Source organism: Echiichthys vipera (assembly GCF_963691815.1).
Source record: "Echiichthys vipera genome assembly, chromosome: 1".
In the NCBI taxonomy this organism is placed as follows: domain Eukaryota; kingdom Metazoa; phylum Chordata; class Actinopteri; order Perciformes; family Trachinidae; genus Echiichthys; species Echiichthys vipera.
This window is the reverse complement of record NC_139826.1, coordinates 40,978,939-41,002,651: the sequence shown is the minus strand read 5'-3', so window position 1 is coordinate 41,002,651 and position 23,713 is coordinate 40,978,939. Positions and strand designations below refer to the sequence as shown.

Here is a 23,713-nt window from a genome sequence, read left to right as displayed (position 1 = left end):
CCACGGCAGCAGGCACCACCACCATCAGCAGAGACCTGCACACAAGACCACGGCAGCAGGCACCACCACCATCAGCAGAGACCTGCACACAAGACCACGGCAGCAGGCACCACCACCATCAGCAGAGACCTGCGAGACGACAAAGCACAAACAGCTCCGGGGAAGAAGCTGAATAGTAGTAAATCCAACTATACAATTAAACATTTCATACAATTTTATATGAATGACAGATGATTTCTCTTTGTTCTCACTGGAGCAAACATGGCGGCAGAGAGAGACGTCGACTATTTTGGGGGAAGGCTCCTTATGGGGACTCGGCTAGGAACAGTAGAGTCGCAGGTTTGAGTCCCCGTGTGGACCATGAATGGAGCGTGGACTGAGGCTGGAGAGGTGCCAGTTCATCTCCTGGGCACTGCCGAGGTGCTGTTGAGCAAGGCACCAAACCCCCAGCTGCTCGGGGCACTGACCCATTGGCAGCCCTTTCGCTCTGACGTTTCTCCATTAATTGCATGTATATAGGTGCTGTTTGTGCATGTATGTGTGTGTGTGTGTGTGTGTGTGTGTGTGTGTGTGCATGTGTGTGTGTGTGTATTCCAGGCCTGTGTGTGTGTGTGTGTGTTTGTGTGTGCATGTGTGTGTGTGTGTGTATTCCAGGCCTGTGTGTGTGTGTGTGTGTGTGTGTGTGCATGTGTGTGTGTGTGTGTATTCCTGGCCTGTGTGTGTGTGTGTGTGTTTGTGTAACATTCATTCATTCATCCATCTTCAACCTCTTGTCCCTGTCGGGGTCGTGGGGGGGCTGGAGCCGATCCCAGCTGACATGGGGCGTGAGGCGGGGTCCACCCTGGACAGGACGCCAGTCTATCACAGGACACATAGAGACGAACAGAGACAGACAACCATTCACACCTACGGGTGATTTAGAGTCATCAATGAACCGAACACCTGCACGTCTTTGGACTGTGGGAGGAAACCGGAGAACCCGGAGAAAACCCACGCAGACACGGGGACAACATGCAAACTCCACACAGAAGGGCCCCAGCCAGGGATTCAAACCTGGAACCCTCTCGCTGTGAGGCAAGTCTGGACTGCTTGAATGACATCTGCATTAACCGATTTGCAAACGGGTGCAGTGGGAAGTGTGTCAAAACAATGACAACGGGTCGACTCATTTGCAAGAGGTGTGTTTTGCTCTGCTGAGAGAGCGATGATGAGGACTGAGAGGTCGCCAGCTTCTGCAACCAGCTCAAATCAATCAAAAAAAACTGTAATATTCAGAGAAGCAGGTGATTAGAGCCAACTAGAAACACCTGCCGGGAAAACCAGCTCACAGCAGGGAAACACAGACAGAGGGAGACTAAAAAGGAGAGGGGAAGCTGTCCTGATGTAATCACGACACAGCGCTACTGATGAAATTACCAAAGACTTCAAAACTGCGTCACGATAGAAACTCTATAATATTTCAGTCTTGAACAGTTGTGTATTGGTATTCATGTTTGCTTTACTGGATTGTGTGTTTTTAGAATTGACTTAAAACAAGACCTGTCCCTGCCTTGATTGTCTTGAATATAAGTGTCTAAGGACGCCCTCCCACTGTGCCTCCGTCCCGTGCCCCGTGCTTTAGGGTCCTTGTCCCCCCTCCAGGCCCGTTTGTACTCACACTACCTGGGCCTCGGAGAATGCTTCTTGCTGCCTATACGTCATCACGCCGTAACACGTCACACGCATTGATGACGTCATGGCGATGCGTGGCTTTGTTTCCAGATCTTTCCGTAGACCTCAGAGTTTTTGTGCGTCTTGTCGACTGTTTTTGAATCTTTTCATCGACCAAATCTGCAGTAAACACTCCACCTCCGCATCACACCAACGTGAACCTTTCACCGCCATTGTTTGAAATGTCCGCGCATGGTCCCTCCTTCTTTTTTCTACGTCCCAACAGGCGCACAGGAAATGACCTCAGAACCGCCGTAGGCCTCGTGCTGGTGCTCGTGCACGTGCGCACGCTCGATCTCCTATACAACACCTCTCCATCGGTCGCAAACACCTTATGTTTTTCTTTGAATCTGTCCATTGCAACTGATATTGTATGTTTACATTTGCACTACAGTTAGACCATTTATTTATACACATGCTTTATTCTGTTTCTGTGCTGGTCCTTGTGTCACAACAGCAACAGAATTGAAAAATCTAGGTTTAAACAACAGTTTTAAATCATTTTCATTGTGCAGCAAATGTCTTAGAGTCTTCTGGTGTTTTGGAAATACCTTCAAATCTGTCGTTAGTGTCAAACAACCGTATGTATTTTGTTTTCTGTGATTGAAATAGAAAAACATTACATACATAATTAACTGAATGCAGTTTGTATACAGTTCCCTCCCTCCCTGTAAACCAGGAACACAAAATGAAGCCTTTTTGGAACTTGTTGTTTTTATGCATCATGGTTTCAACTGAACTTCTTCTCTACGATATTTGATCGTTTATAAATGTTGTCATATTACGGAAAACTGAGTTAGCTACAATATGCATGTGTGAGCAGAATTAAGCAATGCACACACACACACACACACACACACACACACGCACATACATATTATTGTTTTTCTGTTGTAATGGGGACCACGTGTCTGTATTCCAACATGTGGGGACCAAACTTTCTAAAGGTGCTAAAGATATGAAACAGGTATTTATCATTTACTGGGGTCCACTTGCCAGCTCACACAACTCCAAATCTCTAAATTGTTAAAACAATGTCTTCATATGAGAACTGACAAAAAACGCCACAAGAGGGTGCTACAGTAAACTTTGAACATGGTTCAATCAAGACATGAAGAAGGTTCTGGAAACTCTGCTGTTTTTTTAGATGCTTTTATTGATGCTTGATTAAGGAGATTCAGGGTTAAACAGAACATTTCAACCACTGTGTAGCGTCATGTAATGCCACCCCATCTCAGTAAATGTAGAAGCCTCCTGTGGTTACAGGTGCAGCAGACTGGTCCATCTGTAGCTCTCCATGTTCACTCTGGACTAGACTCTAATTGCACACACGTAGGGCAAACGATCTCCACAGTGCCGATCGTTCCAGAGTCCCCACGCTGGAAAACACAAAAAGGAAAATCATGAGATTCAGTCACAGTGAATATTTTAGGATTAATGGTTCTGATGTCTCTCAGGAGTGTTTGTCAACTTTAAACACTGTTAACTTGCTATGAATCATAAGTCTGTGCTGACTGCTTTGTTCTATAATAATGTAAACTGTAAAAATGTAGAGTGTGGTCTTTACCTGCTCTGTAACGTGTCCTGAGATATCTTTTGCTATGATTCGGCACTATAAATAAAATATAATTGAATTGAATTGAATTGAATTTGCAGGCCTGTTAAATAATTATCCAACTGTTTGGCCTAAACCTAACAACGCGGTTCTGTTGTCTAAACCTAACCAAGTAGTTTTGTTATGTAACCCTATTCATGCAGTTTGGATGTCTAAACATAACTAATTAGTTTGTGTATCTAAACCTAACCATCAAGTATTGAGATACCTTAATATAACCATGTAGTTTTGTTGCCTAACTTAACCGTCATGTGTTTGCCTGAATCTAATCATGTAGTTTAATTGCCTAAACCTTTTCATATCGTGTTGTTGCCTAAAGAAAACTCCCTCGTCCTGTTTTGATAAACATTCTTTGGGATTATAAACATTTTAATACTGATTTATCCTGTCTGAGGTACAAAAATCCTCATTAATTTATATAAAATCATTTCCTCCCCTCATGCTTTTTTATGTACTTACCCCAGTAGTTCATCTCAACACATAACTCCCTAAGCAGAAAGTAGTCTGGCTGGCCACGAGCCCATCTGGAGAAATCATATCGAGTTCCATCCGTCCAAACAAAGCTTCCAATTTGCTAAAAATGAAAAATGAAACAGAGGTTATCCGTGGAAAAATGACTTTGTTGTCTTTCATAATGAATGTTTTTTCAGCTAACCATCCAATTATCATCATATCTGCACAAGCTTCATCACCAGAGAGGTGTTGTCGTCCCCTGATGGAGGAGATGTCTGTGCACTCACATCTCACATTCAAATGTTTCCAACAGCTTCAGTTGGAGCGTCACTGATCCATAAACCATCAGTTGTCTGATATGTGAAACATTATTGGACCGGGGGACGACTTGGACACGAAAGCGCCAAAGAAAGGTGAAACCTGGAGCTCAGAGCGTCGTGTCAGTACAGAGAGGAAACACACGGTTACCAGCTAACCAACAACAGATGCTAACTACACTTTTAGCATCCTGATACGTTTTCTAGTTCATCATTTTAGTGACAGAAGACTCCACACCTGAGTCTGGGTCTGACTGACACACAAACTACAACTTAGTTGCTAATAAATACGGAAGAACATTCGTACGTTGTTCACATATTGACACTTGCATTTTAGTCTCCATTCTTTTGTATAGTTCTATATTTATTGTATTCTATATTTATGCATTTTATTCATTTTTGTTTATGTTTTGTTGTTGTTTTTCTTGTTGAGTTCCTTCTCTTAATGCCTTTTATGTATTTGTGAATGTGAAGCATTTGCACATAACTTCCACCTTTTACTTAAAGGTTGAATATGTAGTATTTTTATTAAAAGCTAAATTATAAAGAAATTAATTCACCCACGGGGCGTTTTGAGGGGTACAGGATGGAAGAATTGCTTTTCCATCAAAAAATATATTTAGTCTGAATTAATCTTTAAAATTCGACAATGACTTTCTGTCTCATTATGTTTCCATGGTAGCAGCCAATAGCGTTGGGCGTTACTGGTTGCCAGGGTTGTCTGTTGTTTGGTGCAGCTACTGTAGGCTGGCACTGGGTGAAATGGAGTTAGCCAATCCTGCAGCTGCTTGGGAGCCTCAGTGAAGGGGGCGTTCTTTGTCCCAGCAGCTGAGTGAGCGGAGACGGGCAACAACCAGAGTCACTATAGGCCGAGCATTCACTCCATGGACTGAGAGAAAGGAGAGGAACGCCATTCAAACGCACGCCCACATGGCTACGCTGCTCCTTGATGCTAACATCACTTTCATCTGCACTTAGCTGGAACGGCTAACGCTAACGGCTAACACTAACTGTTAGTCAACCTCCTCTGCAATACTTGTTTTTATGATGCGATTTTCCAGGGGGGGGCGGGTTCAAACAGGCTCAAACAGACTCTAGACTCCTCTAGGCTACTGGGCCGGGTCTGACCAACCTGGAATTATTTTTTGTTGTTGTAACAATCTTGAAACACTAGATGGCTGTGTTCTGCTCATTTTCCATATTCAACCTTTAATACTGCTCCACTGGTTCATGTTCAAGAATGGCGACATTCTACATCCACCTTTTACAAAAGCTCCAGAAGATTAAACACCTGCATGCTTGGATCTCTGCTTTCATGGTCAATACAACAGATGCACATTCACTGCTTACCCTTTTCAGGTAGAGTCCAACCCAGTAATGAGCCTTTCCCTTATTGGCTCTGTACATGGTGCATTCCACTTGATTCAGTTCAAGCATGCTGTGCATTGACACCAGATGACCTTTATTGTTGCCACTCATGTAGGTGTTACAGCTTCTCTGAAATCAACAGAAATAAGGAGAATTGAAGCTAAAAGTACCGAGTGCTCTACAATCTGTTGTGTTTTAGCCATTATCAGTGGCAAAATGTGTGCTTTGGGCGCAAGTTTGGATAATATGGTGATTAACTTTGGTGTAATGATGGGATACTTGTATTTATAAAATACTAGGTGTTTATCTTACTTCCAGAAGAGCAGCACAGTCAAACATGACAAATGTGCTGTTGCTCTGGAAACTTAAGCTCCACCTTGTGTCCGTCCTTGTATGAGAGTGAAGTATGTAAATGAGAGTTCTCAAATGCTGATATAGTAATATAAAAATATTTCCTAACAGGTTTTGCTGTACTTTAAGGACGCAAGTGAGTGTCTGAACATGATGAGGTCAATTCTATTCTTTGTGTAGTTTGTGTGTTTGTTTTTATCACCTCTGCGTCTTCATATGCCAAATGTGGGGCTTCGTGAAACACCTTCACACAGCGGTCGTTACCCATCTGGAACCAGCCCGCACCGAGGTTGCGTTTACATGCAATGGGCTTTAATCTGTCCCTACACATTTCAACCAGACTCTCTGTTTCACAGACACAAAGAAGAGATGTCAGTTTCATGTTCCTGTTTTCTGTGCAGAACATTATTTTGGGATGTTTTGGTTCTTACCGGCTGCAGACTCCGACATGAACATCAGCACCACCAGAAGGATGGCAGTCACCACAACAGGACGCATGGCTCAGGGCTCACTGACTCTCACAGCACAGAACAACTGGAATATCACCTGATGACACAGAGGACCAGTTATACACATGTACCACAACATTTAATTATCCAGGACTTAGAGGAGCCAACAGACGAGAAAGATCCTTGATTCAGAGTTGAAGCTTTAAGGCTAAATATACCTGAAATGATTCTAGGCCCTGCACACAATTTATGTGTTTTATAGAAAATTAATGATCAAAATAACCTGCAACACATACTCACCAATGCCAACTTAAATGTGTAATTACAGGACATAATTATGAATGAAAGGTTTGATGCTCAAAAGTCACAAAACAGTTCCAGTTAACAGAGAGGACTCACCTCAGATGTGTTGGTCTTGTTGATCGTCTGATGTTGGTGACACTTAAATATCCAGAGCTGATGCCCTGAATACCTGGGATTTTAATGATCAAACACAGAATGAAATTTAGATGAAGTACCTCGTCATATAAGTGTCCTTAACTCAACTCAGTCAAGTCAAACACAGATCAAAGACAGGATGAATTAAAAAAAAATAGAATAATAACAAGACAAGTGTCCTCAACTCAACTCAGTCGAGTCAACACTGAGACACAGGACCTGTGTGCTGCAGCCCAGAGAACAGAGATCATCTTCCACTTCTTCCCTGAATGAGGGACCCCGTCAGTGAGAATTTCACTAATAATTTATAAAGACTCTATTGAGAACACACTTGTTAAAGTAACCTTAGCTTAGTCAATACATTTACAATAATTTCACAGTTTGTCTGTTGTAGAACAAAAGCAGAGTCTTTGCATGTTCAGGTGGTTCAGGAATCTGATGAGGGTGCATGTTAGAGGCTCTAGGGCATGTCAGACAAGTGACATACCCCAGGGTAGACCCAGAACATGCTGGGTAGACAATTGACAAGGTTTGGCACATTGTGAAGTGCAAAATATGTCGACAGAGACCCCGGACTGTTGAGTCACTGAAGTCGAACATCAAGCAAGAATGGGAAAGAATTCCACCGACAAAGCATCAACAATGAGGGCGCACTCACACTGTCCATCCGTACCGTGCCCAAGCACGTCTCACGGCTAAAGTCTGGTTCGTAGCCAGCCACAGACCGATTGAGAGAGGTGGGCTTTAAGTTGCTAACAGGTATCATTGAGGGTCGTAGAGGGAGTGGTTGGCCAAGGGAACTTAGGGCGCACTCACACTGTCCATCCTTAATGTGCCTCGTGCTTTAGGGAACTTGCCCCCCCTGACAGAAACCAGTGGGACCCAGGTACACCCATGTACTGTCCCCAGTAGGCTGGCCAGAAGTGGTACTCATGGAAACAAGGCCAAGTGACTCAACTATGCATGAAAACATAGGAGCTGGTTTACAGGAAAATGGCAGCAGGGTCTCTGGACTGAAAATTTGATGACCAAAGGGCTGGAGAGCGGTATGATACTGTCTGCAGGCAACAGCGAAGCATGGGGGAGGCTCCTTGAATGTTTGGGGTTTCATTTCTGCAAATGTAGTTGGAGAGTGGGTCAGGATTAATGGTGTCCTCAATACCATCAATGTTTTTCTGCAGCAGGACGACGACCCCAAACATACAGCCAATGTCATGAAGAACTATCTTCAGCGTAAAGAAGAAGAAGAAGTCCTGGAAGTGATGGTGAGGCCCCACAGAGCCCTGATCTCAACATCATCCAGTCCGTCTGGGATCACATGAAAACTTTTGCACAGTAGTGTAGATTTCACAGAATGTCTCAACTTCATCTGAATTGGGGTTGTAGAATAGACTGTTGATCTGTCTGTTAGCGCTCATCGTGAAATTAGTTCACTGCAGGTATCCTCCCTACCCTGAAGTCTTTCCACATCAAAGAGAGGAGACAAACACTTTTAACTTGTGTTTGTATTCGGCAGGTCTGAATCATCCTTAGAAGAAGACATGAATAATAATGATCCTGGCTCCTCCAGTCTGCATGTTGAAGTCCTCCTGAAGGCTTGGCACATGGTGTGTGAACCTGCATCTGAAGAGGCAGATTAGATCCTGATGAACAGGTGGCCCCTTGCATGGTAGTCTCTGCCATCAGCGTATGCATGCGTGTTGTAGGTATTAGGACTCAGGATCCGATTATTAGACTGAGTAGCCTCAATAAATCTATGGTTAATCAATTAATATTAGCTATCAGAAATAATTATCAAAGATAACAATAAAATTGAGTCTTGTTGATCATAGGGTTCTTTAGGGCACCACCATTAAAAAGGGACATAGTCAGCTAATAAAGCGTTTCCTGAAATATACTAAACTATGAAATAAGGATCATGATTAATAATTATTGTCGCTGTATCTCTAAGATGCGAGTCTCGGTTACTTCAGTAGACTAGGTTGAAGAATGGTGTTAACAATAATAATAACAAGCCGTGGGTAACGCGGTAAGTTAAGACTGTTCTCAACAAGAAGAAGGCTGCCTTCAGGAGCAGGTACAGGGAGGCCATGAAGGCAGCCCAGCAGGAGGTGAAACACTGTGTGAGGGAATCTAAGGGCGCACTTACACTGTCCTTCCGCACCGCGCCCCAGGCTTTAGGGTACTTGCCTCCCCCCCCTCCAGGCCCATTTGTATTCACACTACCTGGGCCTCGGAGAATGCTTCTTGCTGCCTATACGTCATCACGCCGTAACACGTCACACGCATTGATGACGTCATGGCGATGCGTGGCTTTGTTTCCAGATCTTTCCGTAGACCTCGGAGTTTTTGTGCGTCTTGTGGACTGTTTTTGAATCTTTTCATCGACCAAATCTGCAGTAAACACTCCACCTCCGCATCACACCAATGACATCAGAACCGCCGTAGGCTTCGTGCTCGTGCTCGTACACATATGCACGCTCGTGCTCGTACATGTGCAAACGCGCTCTACAAAAGCCCACCTCTCTCAGTCGAGCCGTGGACGGCCAGCTGGCCGCAGTTATGCACGGAGCGGGTGCACGCAAACTGGTCAAACGCACTAGGCTTAAGCCGAAAAACCTGTTTTGGCCCGGTGCGGAAGGACAGTGTGAGTGCGCCCTTAGGACAGCTACAGGAGAAAGGTGAAGCAGAAGCTGAGGGAGAACAACATGAGGGAGGTCTGGGAAGGTGTGAGCACCATCACAGGTCACAACACAAAGACCAGAGCTACAGGGGGGACAATGGAGACGGCGAACGGTCTGAATGACTCCTTCAAAAGGTTTAACCAGCCCTTGTCCCCCCCACCCCTACCCTCACTGCAGCCATCTCTCCTTCTTCCCTCTACACACCTCCCCCCCGACACCACAACAAAACCCCCTCCTCCTCCTTCGCCTCAACACAATCCCCGCCTCACATCACCAGAGACCAGGTCAGAGGACAGCTGAAGAAGCTCCGGCCTATGAAAGCAGCAGGCCCGGATAAAGTGTGTCTGAGACTACCGAAGACCTGCGCTGCAGAACTTGGGCAACCACTACAACGGATCTTCAACCTCAGCCTGCAACTGGGGAGAGTGCCCTCTGGAAGACATCCTGCATCGTTCTGGTTCCCAAGAAGAACAGGCCCAGCGAGCTGAATGACTTCTGACCGGTGGCACTAACGTCACACCGGATGAAGACGTTGGAGCTTCTGTTCTGCAACTTTCTGTATTTACTTAGCTCAGAGTTTATTGGTTATCCTATACTGTATTTTTTTTATACCTCCCTTGTGTTTTTGTAACCTGCTGGAAACTCAGTTTCCTTGCAGGAGTTCGTCCCAAAGGATCAATAAAGAGAAGTCTGAGTCTAAGTCTATTCAGGTGCGTTCATGATTATAACAGGTGATTTTAATCATGCCTCATTACACAGCACCTTAAATACTTTCCATCAGTCTGTTGACTGCCCTTCCAGAGACAATAAAACATTGGATTTATTATATGCTAATGCGCCACAGCGCCATTTTTCATTGTGGAGAAAACATCTTAGAGTCTTCTGGAGTTTTGGAAATACTTTCAAATCTGTTGTTAGTGTTAAAAAACCGTATGTATTTTTTTTCTGTGATTGAAAGAGAAAAACATTGCATACATAATTAACTGAATGCAGTTTGTTTACAGTTCCCTCCCTCCCTGTAAACCAGGAACACAAAATGAAGCCTTTTTGCAACTTGTTGTTGTTTTTATGCATCATGGTTTTAACTGAACTTCTTCTCTACGATATTTGATCGTTTTTAAATTTTGTCATATTACGGAAAACTGAGTTAGCTACAATATGCATGTGTGAGCAAAATTAAGCAATGCACATGCATGCACACACACACACACACACACACACGCACACACACACATATATTATTGTTTTTCTGTTGTGATGGGGACCACGTGTCTTTCTACCAACATGTGGGGACCAAACTTTCTAAAGGTGCTACAGATATGAAGCAGGTATTTATCATTTACTGGGGTGCACTTGCCAGCTCACACAACTCCAAATCTCTAATCTGTTAAAACAATGACTTCATATGAGGACTGAAAAAAACCGCCACAAGAGGGTGCTACAGTAAACTTTGAACATGGTTCAATCAAGACATGACGAAGGTTCTGGAAACTCTGCTGTTTTTTTAGATGCTTTTATTGATGCTTGATTAAGGAGATTCAGGGTTAAACAGAACAATTCAACCACTGTGTAGCGTCATGTAATGCCACCCCATCTCAGTAAATGTAGAAGCCTCCTGTGGTTACAGGTGCAGCAGACTGGTCCATCTGTAGCTCTCCATGTTCACTCTGGACTAGACTCTAATTGCACACACGTAGGGCAAACGATCTCCACAGTGCCGATCGTTCCAGAGTCCCCACGCTGGAAAACACAAAAAGGAAAATCATGAGATTCAGTCACAGTGAAGATTTTAGGATTAATGGTTCTGATGTCTCTCAGGAGTGTTTGTCAACTTTAAACACTGTTAACTTGCTATGAATCATAAGTCTGTGCTGACTGCTTTGTTCTATAATAATGTAAACTGTAAAAATGTAGAGTGTGGTCTTTACCTACTCTGTATCGGTCCTGAGATATCTTTTGCTATGATTCGGCACTATAAATAAAATATAATTGAATTGAATTGAATTGAATTTGCAGGCCTGTTAAATAATTATCCAACTGTTTGGCCTAAACCTAACAACGCGGTTCTGTTGTCTAAACCTAACCAAGTAGTTTTGTTATGTAACCCTATTCATGCAGTTTGGATGTCTAAACATAACTAATTAGTTTGTGTATCTAAACCTAACCATCAAGTATTGAGATACCTTAATATAACCATGTAGTTTTGTTGCCTAACTTAACCGTCATGTGTTTGCCTGAATCTAATCATGTAGTTTAATTGCCGAAACCTTTTCATATCGTGCTGTTGCCTAAAGAAAACTCCCTCGTCCTGTTTTGATAAACATTCTTTGGGATTATAAACATTTTAATACTGATTTATCCTGTCTGAGGTACAAAAATCCTCATTAATTTATATAAAATCATTTCCTCCCCTCATGCTTTTTTATGTACTTACCCCAGTAGTTCATCTCAACGCATAACTCCCTAAGCAGAAAGTAGTCTGGCTGGCCACGAGCCCATCTGGAGAAATCATATCGAGTTCCATCCGTCCAAACAAAGCTTCCAATTTGCTAAAAATGAAAAATGAAACAGAGGTTATCCGTGGAAAAATGACTTTGTTGTCTTTCATAATGAATGTTTTTTCAGCTAACCATCCAATTATCATCATATCTGCACAAGCTTCATCACCAGAGAGGTGTTGTCGTCCCCTGATGGAGGAGATGTCTGTGCACTCACATCTCACATTCAAATGTTTCCAACAGCTTCAGTTGGAGCGTCACTGATCCATAAACCATCAGTTGTCTGATATGTGAAACATTATTGGACCGGGGGACGACTTGGACACGAAAGCGTCAAAGAAAGGTGAAACCTGGAGCTCAGAGCGTCATGTCAGTACAGAGAGGAAACACACGGTTACCAGCTAACCAACAACAGATGCTAACTACACTTTTAGCATCCTGATACGTTTTCTAGTTCATCATTTTAGTGACAGAAGACTCCACACCTGAGTCTGGGATGGACTGACACACAAACTACAACTTAGTTGCTAATAAATACGGAAGAACATTCGTACGTTGTTCACATATTGACACTTGCATTTTAGTCTCCATTCTTTTGTATAGTTCTATATTTATTGTATTCTATATTTATGCATTTTATTCATTTTTGTTTATGTTTTGTTGTTGTTTTTCTTGTTGAGTTCCTTCTCTTAATGCCTTTTATGTATTTGTGAATGTGAAGCATTTGCACATAACTTCCACCTTTTACTTAAAGGTTGAATATGTAGTATTTTTATTAAAAGCTAAATTTTAAAGAAATTAATACACCCACGGGGCGTTTTGAGGGGTACAGGATGGAAGAATTGCTTTTCCATCAAAAAATATATTTAGTCTGAATTAATCTTTAAAATTCGACAATGACTTTCTGTCTCATTATGTTTCCATGGTAGCAGCCAATAGCGTTGGGCGTTACTGGTTGCCAGGGTTGTCTGTTGTTTGGTGCAGCTACTGTAGGCTGGCACTGGGTGAAATGGAGTTAGCCAATCCTGCAGCTGCTTGGGAGCCTCAGTGAAGGGGGCGTTCTTTGTCCCAGCAGCTGAGTGAGCGGAGACGGGCAACAACCAGAGTCACTATAGGCCGAGCATTCACTCCATGGACTGAGAGAAAGGAGAGGAACGCCATTCAAACGCACGCCCACATGGCTACGCTGCTCCTTGATGCTAACATCACTTTTATCTGCACTTAGATGGAACGGCTAACGCTAACGGCTAACGCTAACTGTTAGTCAACCTCCTCTGCAATACTTGTTTTTATGATGCGATTTTCCAGGGGGGGACGGGTTGAAACAGGCTCAAACAGACTCTAGACTCCTCTAGGCTACTGGGCCGGGTCTGACCAACCTGGAATTATTTTTTGTTGTTGTGACGACAATCTTGAAACACTAGATGGCGGTGTTCTGCTCATTTTCCATATTCAACCTTTAATACTGCTCCACTGGTTCATGTTCAAGAATGGCGACATTCTACATCCACCTTTTACAAAAGCTCCAGAAGATTAAACACCTGCATGCTTGGATCTCTGCTTTCATGGTCAATACAACAGATGCACATTCACTGCTTACCCTTTTCAGGTAGAGTCCAACCCAGTAATGAGCCTTTCCCTTATTGGCTCTGTACATGGTGCATTCCACTTGATTCAGTTCAAGCATGCTGTGCATTGACACCAGATGACCTTTATTGTTGCCACTCATGTAGGTGTTACAGCTTCTCTGAAATCAACAGAAATAAGGAGAATTGAAGCTAAAAGTACCGAATGCTCTATAATCTGTTGTGTTTAAGCCATTATCAGTGGCAAAAGGTGTGCTTTGGGCGCAAGTTTGGATAATATGGTGACTTTGGTGTAATGATGGGATACTTGTATTTATAAAATACCAAGTGTTTATCTTACTTCTAGAGAAGCAGCACAGCCAAACATGACAAATGTGCTGTTGCTCTGGAAACTTAAGCTCCACCTTGTGTCCGTCCTTGTATGAGAGTAAAGTATGTAAATGAGAGTTCTCAAATGCTGATATAGTAATATAAAAATATTTCCTAACAGGTTTTGCTGTACTTTAAGGACGCAAGTGAGTGTCTGAACATGATGAGGTCAATTCTATTCTGTGTGTAGTTTGTGTGTTTGTTTTTATCACCTCTGCGTCTTCATATGCCAAATGTGGGGCTTCGTGAAACACCTTCACACAGCGGTCGTTACCCATCTGGAACCAGCCCGCACCGAGGTTGCGTTTACATGCAATGGGCAGTAATCTGTCCCTACACATTTCAACCAGACTCTCTGTTTCACAGACACAAAGAAGAGATGTCAGTTTCATGTTCCTGTTTTCTGTGCAGAACATTATTTTGGGATGTTTTGGTTCTTACCGGCTGCAGACTCCGACATGAACATCAGCACCACCAGAAGGATGGCAGTCACCACAACAGGACGCATGGCTCAGGGCTCACTGACTCTCACAGCACAGAACAACTGGAATATCACCTGATGACACAGAGGACCAGTTATACACATGTACCACAACATTTAATTATCCAGGACTTAGAGAAGCCAACACACGGGAAAGATCCTGGATTCAGAGTTGAAGCTTTAAGGCTAAATATACCTGAAATGATTCTAGGCCCTGCACACAATTTATGTGTTTTATAGAAAATTAATGATCAAAATAACCTGCAACACATACTCACCAATGCCAACTTAAATGTGTGTTACAGGACATAATTATCAATTAAAGGTTTGATGCTCAAAAGTCACAAAACAGTTCCAGTTAACAGAGAGGACTCACCTCAGATGTGCGGGTCTTGTTGATCGTCTGATGTTGGTGACACTTAAATATCCAAACTGATGCCCTGAATACCTGGGATTTTAATGATCAAACACAGAATGAAATTTAAATGAAGTACCTCGTGATATAACTGTCCTTAACTCAACTCAGTCAAGTCAAACACAGATCAAAGACAGGATGAATTAAAAAAAAATAGAATAATAACAAGACAAGTGTCCTCAACTCAACTCAGTCGAGTCAACACTGAGACACAGGACCTGTGTGCTGCAGCCCAGAGGACAGAGATCATCTTCCACTTCTTCCCTGAATGAGGGACCCCGTCAGTAAGAGATTTACTGTAAAGTATCAAATGCTCTGATGAGAACACACTTGTTAAAGTAACCTTAGCTTAGTCAATACATTTACAATGATTTCACACAGTTTTTCTGTTGTCGAACACAAGTTGAGTCTTTGCATGTCCAGGTGGTTCAGGAATCTGATCAGGGTGCATGTTAGAGGCTTTAGGGCATGTCAGACAAGTGACATACCCCAGGGTAGACCCAGAACATGCTGGGTAGACAATTGCATTGTGAATTGCAAAATATGTCGACAGAGACCCCGGACTGTTGAGTATCTGATGTCGAACATCAAACAAGAATGGGAAAGAATTTCACAGAGCATCAACAATGAGGGCGCACTCACACTGTCCATCCGTACCGTGCCCAAGCACGTCTCACGGCTAAAGTCTAGTTCGTAGCCAGCCACGGACTGTCTGGGAGAGGTGGGCTTTAAGTTGCTAACAGGTATCATTGAGGGTCGTAGAGGGAGTGGTCGGCCAAGGGAACTTAGGGCGCACTCACACTGTCCATCCTTAATGTGCCCTGTGCTTTAGGGAACTTGCCCCCCCTGACAGAAACCAGTGGGACCCAGGTACACCCATGTACTGTCCCCAGTAGGCTGGCCAGAAGTGGTACTCATGGAAACAAGGCCAAGTGACTCAACTATGCATGAAAACATAGGAGCTGGTTTACAGGAAAATGGCAGCAGGGTCTCTGGACTGAAAATGTGATGACCAAAGGGCTGGAGAGCGGTATGATACTGTCTGCAGGCAACAGCGAAGCATGGGGGAGGCTCCTTGAATGTTTGGGGTTTGATTTCTGCAAATGTAGTTGGAGAGTTGGTCAGGATTAATGGTGTCCTCAATACCATCAATGTTTTTCTGCAGCAGGACGACGACCCCAAACATACAGCCAATGTCATGAAGAACTATCTTCAGCGTAAAGAAGAAGAAGAAGTCCTGGAAGTGATGGTGAGGCCCCACAGAGCCCTGATCTCAACATCATCCAGTCCGTCTGGGATCACATGAAAACTTTTGCACAGTAGTGTAGATTTCACAGAATGTCCCAACTTCATCTGAATTGGGGTTGTAGAATAGACTGTTGATCTGTCTGTTAGCGCTCATCGTGAAATTAGTTCACTGCAGGTATCCTCCCTACCCTGAAGTCTTTCCACATCAAAGAGAGAAGACAGACACTTTTAACTTGTGTTTGTATTCGGCAGGTCTGAATCATCCTTAGAAGAAGAAATGAATAATAATGATCCTGGCTCCTCCAGTCTGCATGTTGAAGTCCTCCTGAAGGCTTGGCACATGGTGTGTGAACCTGCATCTGAAGAGGCAGATTAGATCCTGATGAACAGGTGGCCCCTTGCATGGTAGTCTCTGCCATCAGCGTATGCATGCGTGTTGTAGGTATTAGGACTCAGGATCCGATTATTAGACTGAGTAGCCTCAATAAATCTATGGTTAATCAATTAATATTAGCTATCAGAAATAATTATCAAAGATAACAATAAAATTGAGTCTTGTTGATCATAGGGTTCTTTAGGGCACCACCATTAAAAAGGGACATAGTCAGCTAATAAAGCGTTTCCTGAAATATACTAAACTATGAAATAAGGATCATGATTAATAATTATTGTCGCTGTATCTCTAAGATGCGAGTCTCGGTTACTTCAGTAGACTAGGTTGAAGAATGGTGTTAACAATAATAATAACAAGCCGTGGGTAACGCGGTAAGTTAAGACTGTTCTCAACAAGAAGAAGGCTGCCTTCAGGAGCAGGTACAGGGAGGCCATGAAGGCAGCCCAGCAGGAGGTGAAACACTGTGTGAGGGAATCTAAGGGCGCACTTACACTGTCCTTCCGCACCGCGCCCCAGGCTTTAGGGTACTTGCCTCCCCCCCCTCCAGGCCCATTTGTATTCACACTACCTGGGCCTCGGCTAATGCTTCTTGCTGCCTATATGTCATCATGCCGTAACACGTCACACGCATTGATGACGTCATGGCGATGCGTGGCTTTGTTTCCAGATCTTTCCGTAGACCTCGGAGTTTTTGTGCGTCTTGTCGACTGTTTTGGAATCTTTTCATCGACCAAATCTGCAGTAAACACTCCACCTCCGCATCACACCAACGTGAACCTTTCACCGCCATTGTTTGAAATGTCCACGCATGGTCCCTCCTTCTTTTTTCTACGTCCCAACAGGCGCACATAAATGACATCAGAACCGCCGTAGGCCTCGTGCTCGTGCTCGTACACATATGCACGCTCGTGCTCGTACATGTGCAAACGCGCTTTACAAAAGCCCACCTCTCTCAAACGGCCCGTGGATGGCCAGCTGGCTGCAGCTTTGCGCGGAGCGGGTGCACGCAAACTGGTCAAACGCACTAGGCTTTAGCCGAAAAACCTGTTTTGGCCCGGTGCGGAAGGACAGTGTGAGTGCGCCCTTAGGACAGCTACAGGAGAAAGGTGAAGCAGAAGCTGAGGGAGAACAACATGAGGGAGGTCTGGGAAGGTGTGAGCACCATCACAGGTCACAACACAAAGACCAGAGCTACAGGGGGGACAATGGAGACGGCGAACGGTCTGAATGACTCCTTCAAAAGGTTTAACCAGCCCTTGTCCCCCCCACCCCTACCCTCACTGCAGCCATCTCTCCTTCTTCCCTCTACACACCTCCCCCTCGACACCACAACAAAACCCCCTCCTCCTCCTTCGCCTCAACACAATCCCCGCCTCACATCACCAGAGACCCGGTCAGAGGACAGCTGAAGAAGCTCCGGCCTATGAAAGCAGCAGGCCCGGATAAAGTGTGTCTGAGACTACCGAAGACCTGCGCTGCAGAACTTGGGCAACCACTACAACGGATCTTCAACCTCAGCCTGCAACTGGGGAGAGTGCCCTCTGGAAGACATCCTGCATCGTTCTGGTTCCCAAGAAGAACAGGCCCAGCGAGCTGAATGACTCCTGACCGGTGGCACTAACGTCACACCGGATGAAGACGTTGGAGCTTCTGTTCTGCAACTTTCTGTATTTACTTAGCTCAGAGTTTATTGGTTATCCTATACTGTATTTTTTTTATACCTCCCTTGTGTTTTTGTAACCTGCTGGAAACTCAGTTTCCTTGCAGGAGTTCGTCCCAAAGGATCAATAAAGAGAAGTCTGAGTCTAAGTCTATTCAGGTGCGTTCATGATTATAACAGGTGATTTTAATCATGCCTCATTACACAGCACCTTAAATACTTTCCATCAGTCTGTTGACTGCCCTTCCAGAGACAATAAAACATTGGATTTATTATATGCTAATGCGCCACAGCGCCATTTTTCATTGTGGAGAAAACATCTTAGAGTCTTCTGGAGTTTTGGAAATACTTTCAAATCTGTTGTTAGTGTTAAAAAACCGTATGTATTTTTTTTCTGTGATTGAAAGAGAAAAACATTGCATACATAATTAACTGAATGCAGTTTGTTTACAGTTCCCTCCCTCCCTGTAAACCAGGAACACAAAATGAAGCCTTTTTGGAACTTGTTGTTGTTTTTATGCATCATGGTTTTAACTGAACTTCTTCTCTACGATATTTGATCGTTTTTAAATTTTGTCATATTACGGAAAACTGAGTTAGCTACAATATGCATGTGTGAGCAAAATTAAGCAATGCACATGCATGCACACACACACACACACACACACACACGCACATACATATTATTGTTTTTCTGTTGTAATGGGGACCACGTGTCTGTATACCAACATGTGGGGACCAAACTTTCTAAAGGTGCTAAAGATATGAAGCAGGTATTGATCATTTACTGGGGTGCACTTGCCAGCTCACACAACACCAAATCTCTAATCTGTTAAAACAATGACTTCATATGAGGACTGAAAAAAAACAACCACAAGAGGGTGCTACAGTAAACTTTAAACATGGTTCGAGCAAGACATGAAGAAGGTTCTGGAAACTCTGCTGTTTTTTTAGATGCTTTTATTGATGCTGGATTAAGGAGATTCAGGATTAAACAGAACAATTCAACCACTGTGTAGCGTCATGTAATGCCACCCCATCTCAGTAAATGTAGGAGCCTCCTGTGGTTACAGGTGCAGCAGACTGGTCCATCTGTAGCTCTCCATGTTCACTCTGGACTAGACTCTAATTGCACACACGTAGGGCAAACGATCTCCACAGTGCCGATCGTTCCAGAGTCCCCACGCTGGAAATCACAAAAAGGAAAAACATGAGATTCAGTTACAGTAAAGATTTCAGGATTAATGGTTCTGATGTCTCTCAGGAGTGTTTGTCAACTTTAAACACTGTTCACTTGCTATGAATCATAAGTCTGTGCTGACTGCTTTGTTCTATAATAATGTAAACTGTAAAAATGTAGAGTGTGGTCTTTACCTACTCTGTAACGTGTCCTGAGATATCTTTTGCTATGATTCGGCACTATAAATAAAATATAATTGAATTGAATTGAATTGAATTTGCAGGCCTGTTAAATAATTATCCAACTGTTTGGCCTAAACCTAACAACGCGGTTCTGTTGTCTAAACCTAACCAAGTAGTTTTTGTTTACACCTAACCAAGTATTGAGATACCTTAATATAACCATGTAGTTTTGTTGCCTAACTTAACCGTCATGTGTTTGCCTGAATCTAATCATGTAGTTTAATTGCCTAAACCTTTTCATATCGTGTTGTTGCCTGAAGAAAACTCCCTTGTCCTGTTTTGATAAACATTCTTTGGGAAAAAAAAATCCTCATTAATTTATATAAAATCATTTCCTCCCCTCATGCTTTTTTATGTACTTACCCCAGTAGTTCATCTCAACACATAACTCCCTAAGCAGAAAGTAGTCTGGCTGGCCACGAGCCCATCTGGAGAAATCATATCGAGTTCCATCCGTCCAAACAAAGCTTCCAATTTGCTAAAAATGAAAAATGAAACAGAGGTTATCCGTGGAAAAATGACTTTGTTGTCTTTCATAATGAATGTTTTTTCAGCTAACCATCCAATTATCATCATATCTGCACAAGCTTCATCACCAGAGAGGTGTTGTCGTCCCCTGATGGAGGAGATGTCTGTGCACTCACATCTCACATTCAAATGTTTCCAACAGCTTCAGTTGGAGCGTCACTGATCCATAAACCATCAGTTGTCTGATATGTGAAACATTATTTGACGGGGGGACGACTTGGACACGAAAGCGTCAAAGAAAGGTGAAACCTGGAGCTCAGAGCGTCGTGTCAGTACAGAGAGGAAACACACGGTTACCAGCTAACCAACAACAGATGCTAACTACACTTTTAGCATCCTGATACGTTTTCTAGTTCATCATTTTAGTGACAGAAGACTCCACACCTGAGTCTGGGTCGGACTGACACACAAACTACAACTTAGTTGCTAATAAATACGGAAGAAAATTCGTACGTTGTTCACATATTGACACTTGCATTTTAGTCCCCATTCTTTTGTATAGTTCTATATTTATTGTATTCTATATTTTATTCATTTTTGTTTATGTTTTGTTGTTGTTTTTCTTGTTGAGTTCCTTCTCTTAATGCCTTTTATGTATTTGTGAATGTGAAGAATTTGCACATAACTTCCACCTTTTACTTAAAGGTTGAATATGTAGTATTTTTATTAAAAGCTAAATTTTAAAGAAATTAATACACCCACGGGGCGTTTTGAGGGGTACAGGATGGAAGAATTGCTTTTCCATCAAAAAATATATTTAGTCTGAATTAATCTTTAAAATTCGACAATGACTTTCTGTCTCATTATGTTTCCATGGTAGCAGCCAATAGCGTTGGGCGTTACTGGTTGCCAGGGTTGTCTGTTGTTTGGTGCAGCTACTGTAGGCTGGCACTGGGTGAAATGGAGTTAGCCAATCGTGCAGCTGCTTGGGAGCCTCAGTGAAGGGGGCGTTCTTTGTCCCAGCAGCTGAGTGAGCGGAGACGGGCAACAACCAGAGTCACTATAGGCCGAGCATTCACTCCATGGACTGAGAGAAAGGAGAGGAACGCCATTCAAACGCACGCCCACATGGCTACGCTGCTCCTTGATGCTAACATCACTTTCATCTGCACTTAGCTGGAACGGCTAACGCTAACGGCTAACACTAACTGTTAGTCAACCTCCTCTGCAATACTTGTTTTTATGATGCGATTTTCCAGGGGGGGGCGGGTTCAAACAGGCTCAAACAGACTCTAGACTCCTCTAGGCTACTGGGCCGGGTCTGACCAACCTGGAATTATTTTTTGTTGTTGTAACAATCTTGAAACACTAGATGGCTGTGTTCTGCTCATTTTCCATATTCAACCTTTAATACTGCTCCACTGGTTCATGTTCAAGAATGGCGACATTCTACATCCACCTTTTACAAAAGCTCCAGAAGATTAAACACCTGCATGCTTGGATCTCTGCTTTCATGGTCAATACAACAGATGCATATTCACTGCTTACCCTTTTCAGGTAGAGTCCAACCCAGTAATGAGCCTTTCCCTTATTGGCTCTGTACATGGTGCATTCCACTTGATTCAGTTCAAGCATGCTGTGCATTGACACCAGATGACCTTTATTGTTGCCACTCATGTAGGTGTTACAGCTTCTCTGAAATCAACAGATATAAGGAGAATTGAAGCTAAAAGTACCGAGTGCTCTATAATCTGTTGTGTTTAAGCCATTATCAGTGGCAAAAGGTGTGCTTTGGGCGCAAGTTTGGATAATACTGTGACTTTGGTGTAATGATGGGATACTTGTATTTATAAAATACTAAGTGTTTATCTTACTTCCAGAGGAGCAGCACAGCTAAACATGACAAATGTGCTGTTGCTCTGGAAACTTAAGCTCCACCTTGTGTCCGTCCTTGTATGAGAGTAAAGTATGTAAATGAGAGTTCTCAAATGCTGATATAGTGAAATAAAATATTTCCTCACAGGTTTTGCTGTACTTTAAGGATGCAAGTGAGTGTCTGAACATGATGAGGTCAATTCTATTCTGTGTGTAGTTTGTGTGTTTGTTTTTATCACCTCTGCGTCTTCATATGCCAAATGTGGGGCTTCGTGAAACACCTTCACGCAGCGGTCGTTACCCATCTGGAACCAGCCCGCACCGAGGTTGCGTTTACATGGAATGGGCAGTAATCTGTCCCTACACATTTCAACCAGACTCTCTGAATCACAGACACAAAGAAGAGATGTCAGTTTCATGTTCCTGTTTTCTGTGCAGAACATTATTTTGTGGTGTTTTGGTTCTTACCGGCTGCAGACTCCGACATGAACATCAGCACCACCAGAAGGATGGCAGTCACCACAACAGGACGCATGGCTCAGGGCTCACTGACTCTCACAGCACAGAACAACTGGAATATCACCTGATGACACAGAGGACCAGTTATACACATGTACCACAACATTTAATTATCCAGGACTTAGAGGAGCCAACACACGGGAAAGATCCTGGATTCAGAGTTGAACCTTTAAGGCTAAATATACCTGAAATGATTCTAGGCCCTGCACACAATTTATGTGTTTTATAGAAAATTAATGATCAAAATAACCTGCGACTCATACTCACCAATGCCAACTTAAATGTGTAATTACAGGACATAATTATAAATGAAAGGTTTGATGCTCAAAAGTCACAAAACAGTTCCAGTTAACAGAGAGGACTCACCTCAGATGTGTTGGTCTTGTTCCTCATCATTCTGATGTTGGTGACACTTAAATATCCAGAGCTGATGCCCTGAATACCTGGGATTTTAATGATCAAACACAGAATGAAATTTAAATGAAGTACCTCGTGATATAACTGTCCTTAACTCAACTCAGTCAAGTCAAACACAGATCAAAGACAGGATGAATTAAAAAAAAATAGAATAATAACAAGACAAGTGTCCTCAACTCAACTCAGTCGAGTCAACACTGAGACACAGGACCTGTGTGCTGCAGCCCAGAGAACAGAGATCATCTTCCACTTCTTCCCTGAATGAGGGACCCCGTCAGTCAGAGACTTACTGTAAAGTATCAAAAGCTCTGATGAGAACACACTTGTTTAAGTAACCTTAGCTTAGTCAATACATTTACAATGATTTCACACAGTTTGTCTGTTGTTGAACAAAAGCAGAGTCTTTGCATGTTCAGGTGGTTGAGGAATCTGATCAGGGTGCATGTTAGAGGCTTTAGGGCATGTCAGACAAGTGACATACCCCAGGGTAGACCCAGAACATGCTGGGTAGACGATTGCATTGTGAAGTGCAAAATATGTCGACAGAGACCCCGGACTGTTGAGTATCTGATGTCGAACATCAAACAAGAATGGGAAAGAATTCCACCGAGCATCAACAATGAGGGCGCACTCACACTGTCCATCCGTACCGTGCCCAAGCACGTCTCACGGCTAAAGTCAGGTTCGTAGCCAGCCAGGGACTGTCTGGGAGAGGTGGGCTTTAAGTTGCTAACAGGTATCGTTGAGGGTCGTAGAGGGAGTGGTTGGCCAAGGAAATTTAGGGCGCACTCACACTGTCCATCCTTAATGTGCCCTGTGCTTTAGGGAACTTGCCCCCCCTGACAGAAACCAGTGGGACCCAGGTAAACCCATGTACTGTCCCCAGTAGGCTGGCCAGAAGTGGTACTCATGGAAACAAGGCCAAGTGACTCAACTATGCATGAAAACATAGGAGCTGGTTTACAGGAAAATGGCA

General features: G+C 43.3%; 3 protein-coding genes across 3 annotated transcripts; all 3 read right to left on the bottom strand.

Moving 5' to 3' along the window:
* Positions 1 to 2,854: 2,854 nt before the first annotated feature.
* Positions 2,855 to 6,698, bottom strand: LOC310947235 (C-type lectin PAL-like). Its single transcript, XM_083913999.1, has 6 exons — positions 6,663 to 6,698; positions 6,246 to 6,360; positions 6,017 to 6,159; positions 5,446 to 5,592; positions 3,785 to 3,899; positions 2,855 to 3,089 (listed from the first exon to the last, which is right to left on the bottom strand). Exons 2-6 carry the CDS (start codon positions 6,310 to 6,312, stop codon positions 3,022 to 3,024), a joined length of 540 nt encoding a protein of 179 aa, XP_083770125.1. The 5' UTR covers positions 6,313 to 6,360; positions 6,663 to 6,698; the 3' UTR covers positions 2,855 to 3,021.
* Positions 6,699 to 10,884: 4,186 nt separating this feature from the next.
* LOC310964978 (C-type lectin PAL-like) lies at positions 10,885 to 14,716 on the bottom strand. Its single transcript, XM_083938325.1, has 6 exons — positions 14,696 to 14,716; positions 14,280 to 14,394; positions 14,051 to 14,193; positions 13,484 to 13,630; positions 11,820 to 11,934; positions 10,885 to 11,125 (listed from the first exon to the last, which is right to left on the bottom strand). Exons 2-6 carry the CDS (start codon positions 14,344 to 14,346, stop codon positions 11,058 to 11,060), a joined length of 540 nt encoding a protein of 179 aa, XP_083794451.1. The 5' UTR covers positions 14,347 to 14,394; positions 14,696 to 14,716; the 3' UTR covers positions 10,885 to 11,057.
* Positions 14,717 to 18,986: 4,270 nt separating this feature from the next.
* On the bottom strand, positions 18,987 to 22,730 carry LOC310964260 (C-type lectin PAL-like). Its single transcript, XM_083937319.1, has 6 exons — positions 22,687 to 22,730; positions 22,270 to 22,384; positions 22,041 to 22,183; positions 21,475 to 21,621; positions 19,822 to 19,936; positions 18,987 to 19,222 (listed from the first exon to the last, which is right to left on the bottom strand). Exons 2-6 carry the CDS (start codon positions 22,334 to 22,336, stop codon positions 19,155 to 19,157), a joined length of 540 nt encoding a protein of 179 aa, XP_083793445.1. The 5' UTR covers positions 22,337 to 22,384; positions 22,687 to 22,730; the 3' UTR covers positions 18,987 to 19,154.
* Positions 22,731 to 23,713: the final 983 nt, after the last annotated feature.

Excerpts from the sequence above, each read along its gene's own strand:
- LOC310947235 (XM_083913999.1), bottom strand. The coding sequence starts at position 6,312 with ATGCGTCCTGTTGTGGTGACTGCCATCCTTCTGGTGGTGCTGATGTTC. Across the intron at positions 3,900-5,445 it reads TTGGACTCTACCTGAAAAGG|CAAATTGGAAGCTTTGTTTG; the intron begins GTAAGCAGTGAA and ends TTTCATTTTTAG. Across the intron at positions 3,090-3,784 it reads TGTTGAGATGAACTACTGGG|CGTGGGGACTCTGGAACGAT; the intron begins GTAAGTACATAA and ends TGTGTTTTCCAG.
- LOC310964260 (XM_083937319.1), bottom strand. The coding sequence starts at position 22,336 with ATGCGTCCTGTTGTGGTGACTGCCATCCTTCTGGTGGTGCTGATGTTC. Across the intron at positions 22,184-22,269 it reads CATGTCGGAGTCTGCAGCCG|AGAGTCTGGTTGAAATGTGT; the intron begins GTAAGAACCAAA and ends TCTGTGATTCAG. Across the intron at positions 21,622-22,040 it reads TGGCATATGAAGACGCAGAG|AGAAGCTGTAACACCTACAT; the intron begins GTGATAAAAACA and ends TGTTGATTTCAG.
- LOC310964978 (XM_083938325.1), bottom strand. The coding sequence starts at position 14,346 with ATGCGTCCTGTTGTGGTGACTGCCATCCTTCTGGTGGTGCTGATGTTC. Across the intron at positions 13,631-14,050 it reads TGGCATATGAAGACGCAGAG|AGAAGCTGTAACACCTACAT; the intron begins GTGATAAAAACA and ends TGTTGATTTCAG. Across the intron at positions 11,126-11,819 it reads CGTTGAGATGAACTACTGGG|CGTGGGGACTCTGGAACGAT; the intron begins GTAAGTACATAA and ends TGTGTTTTCCAG.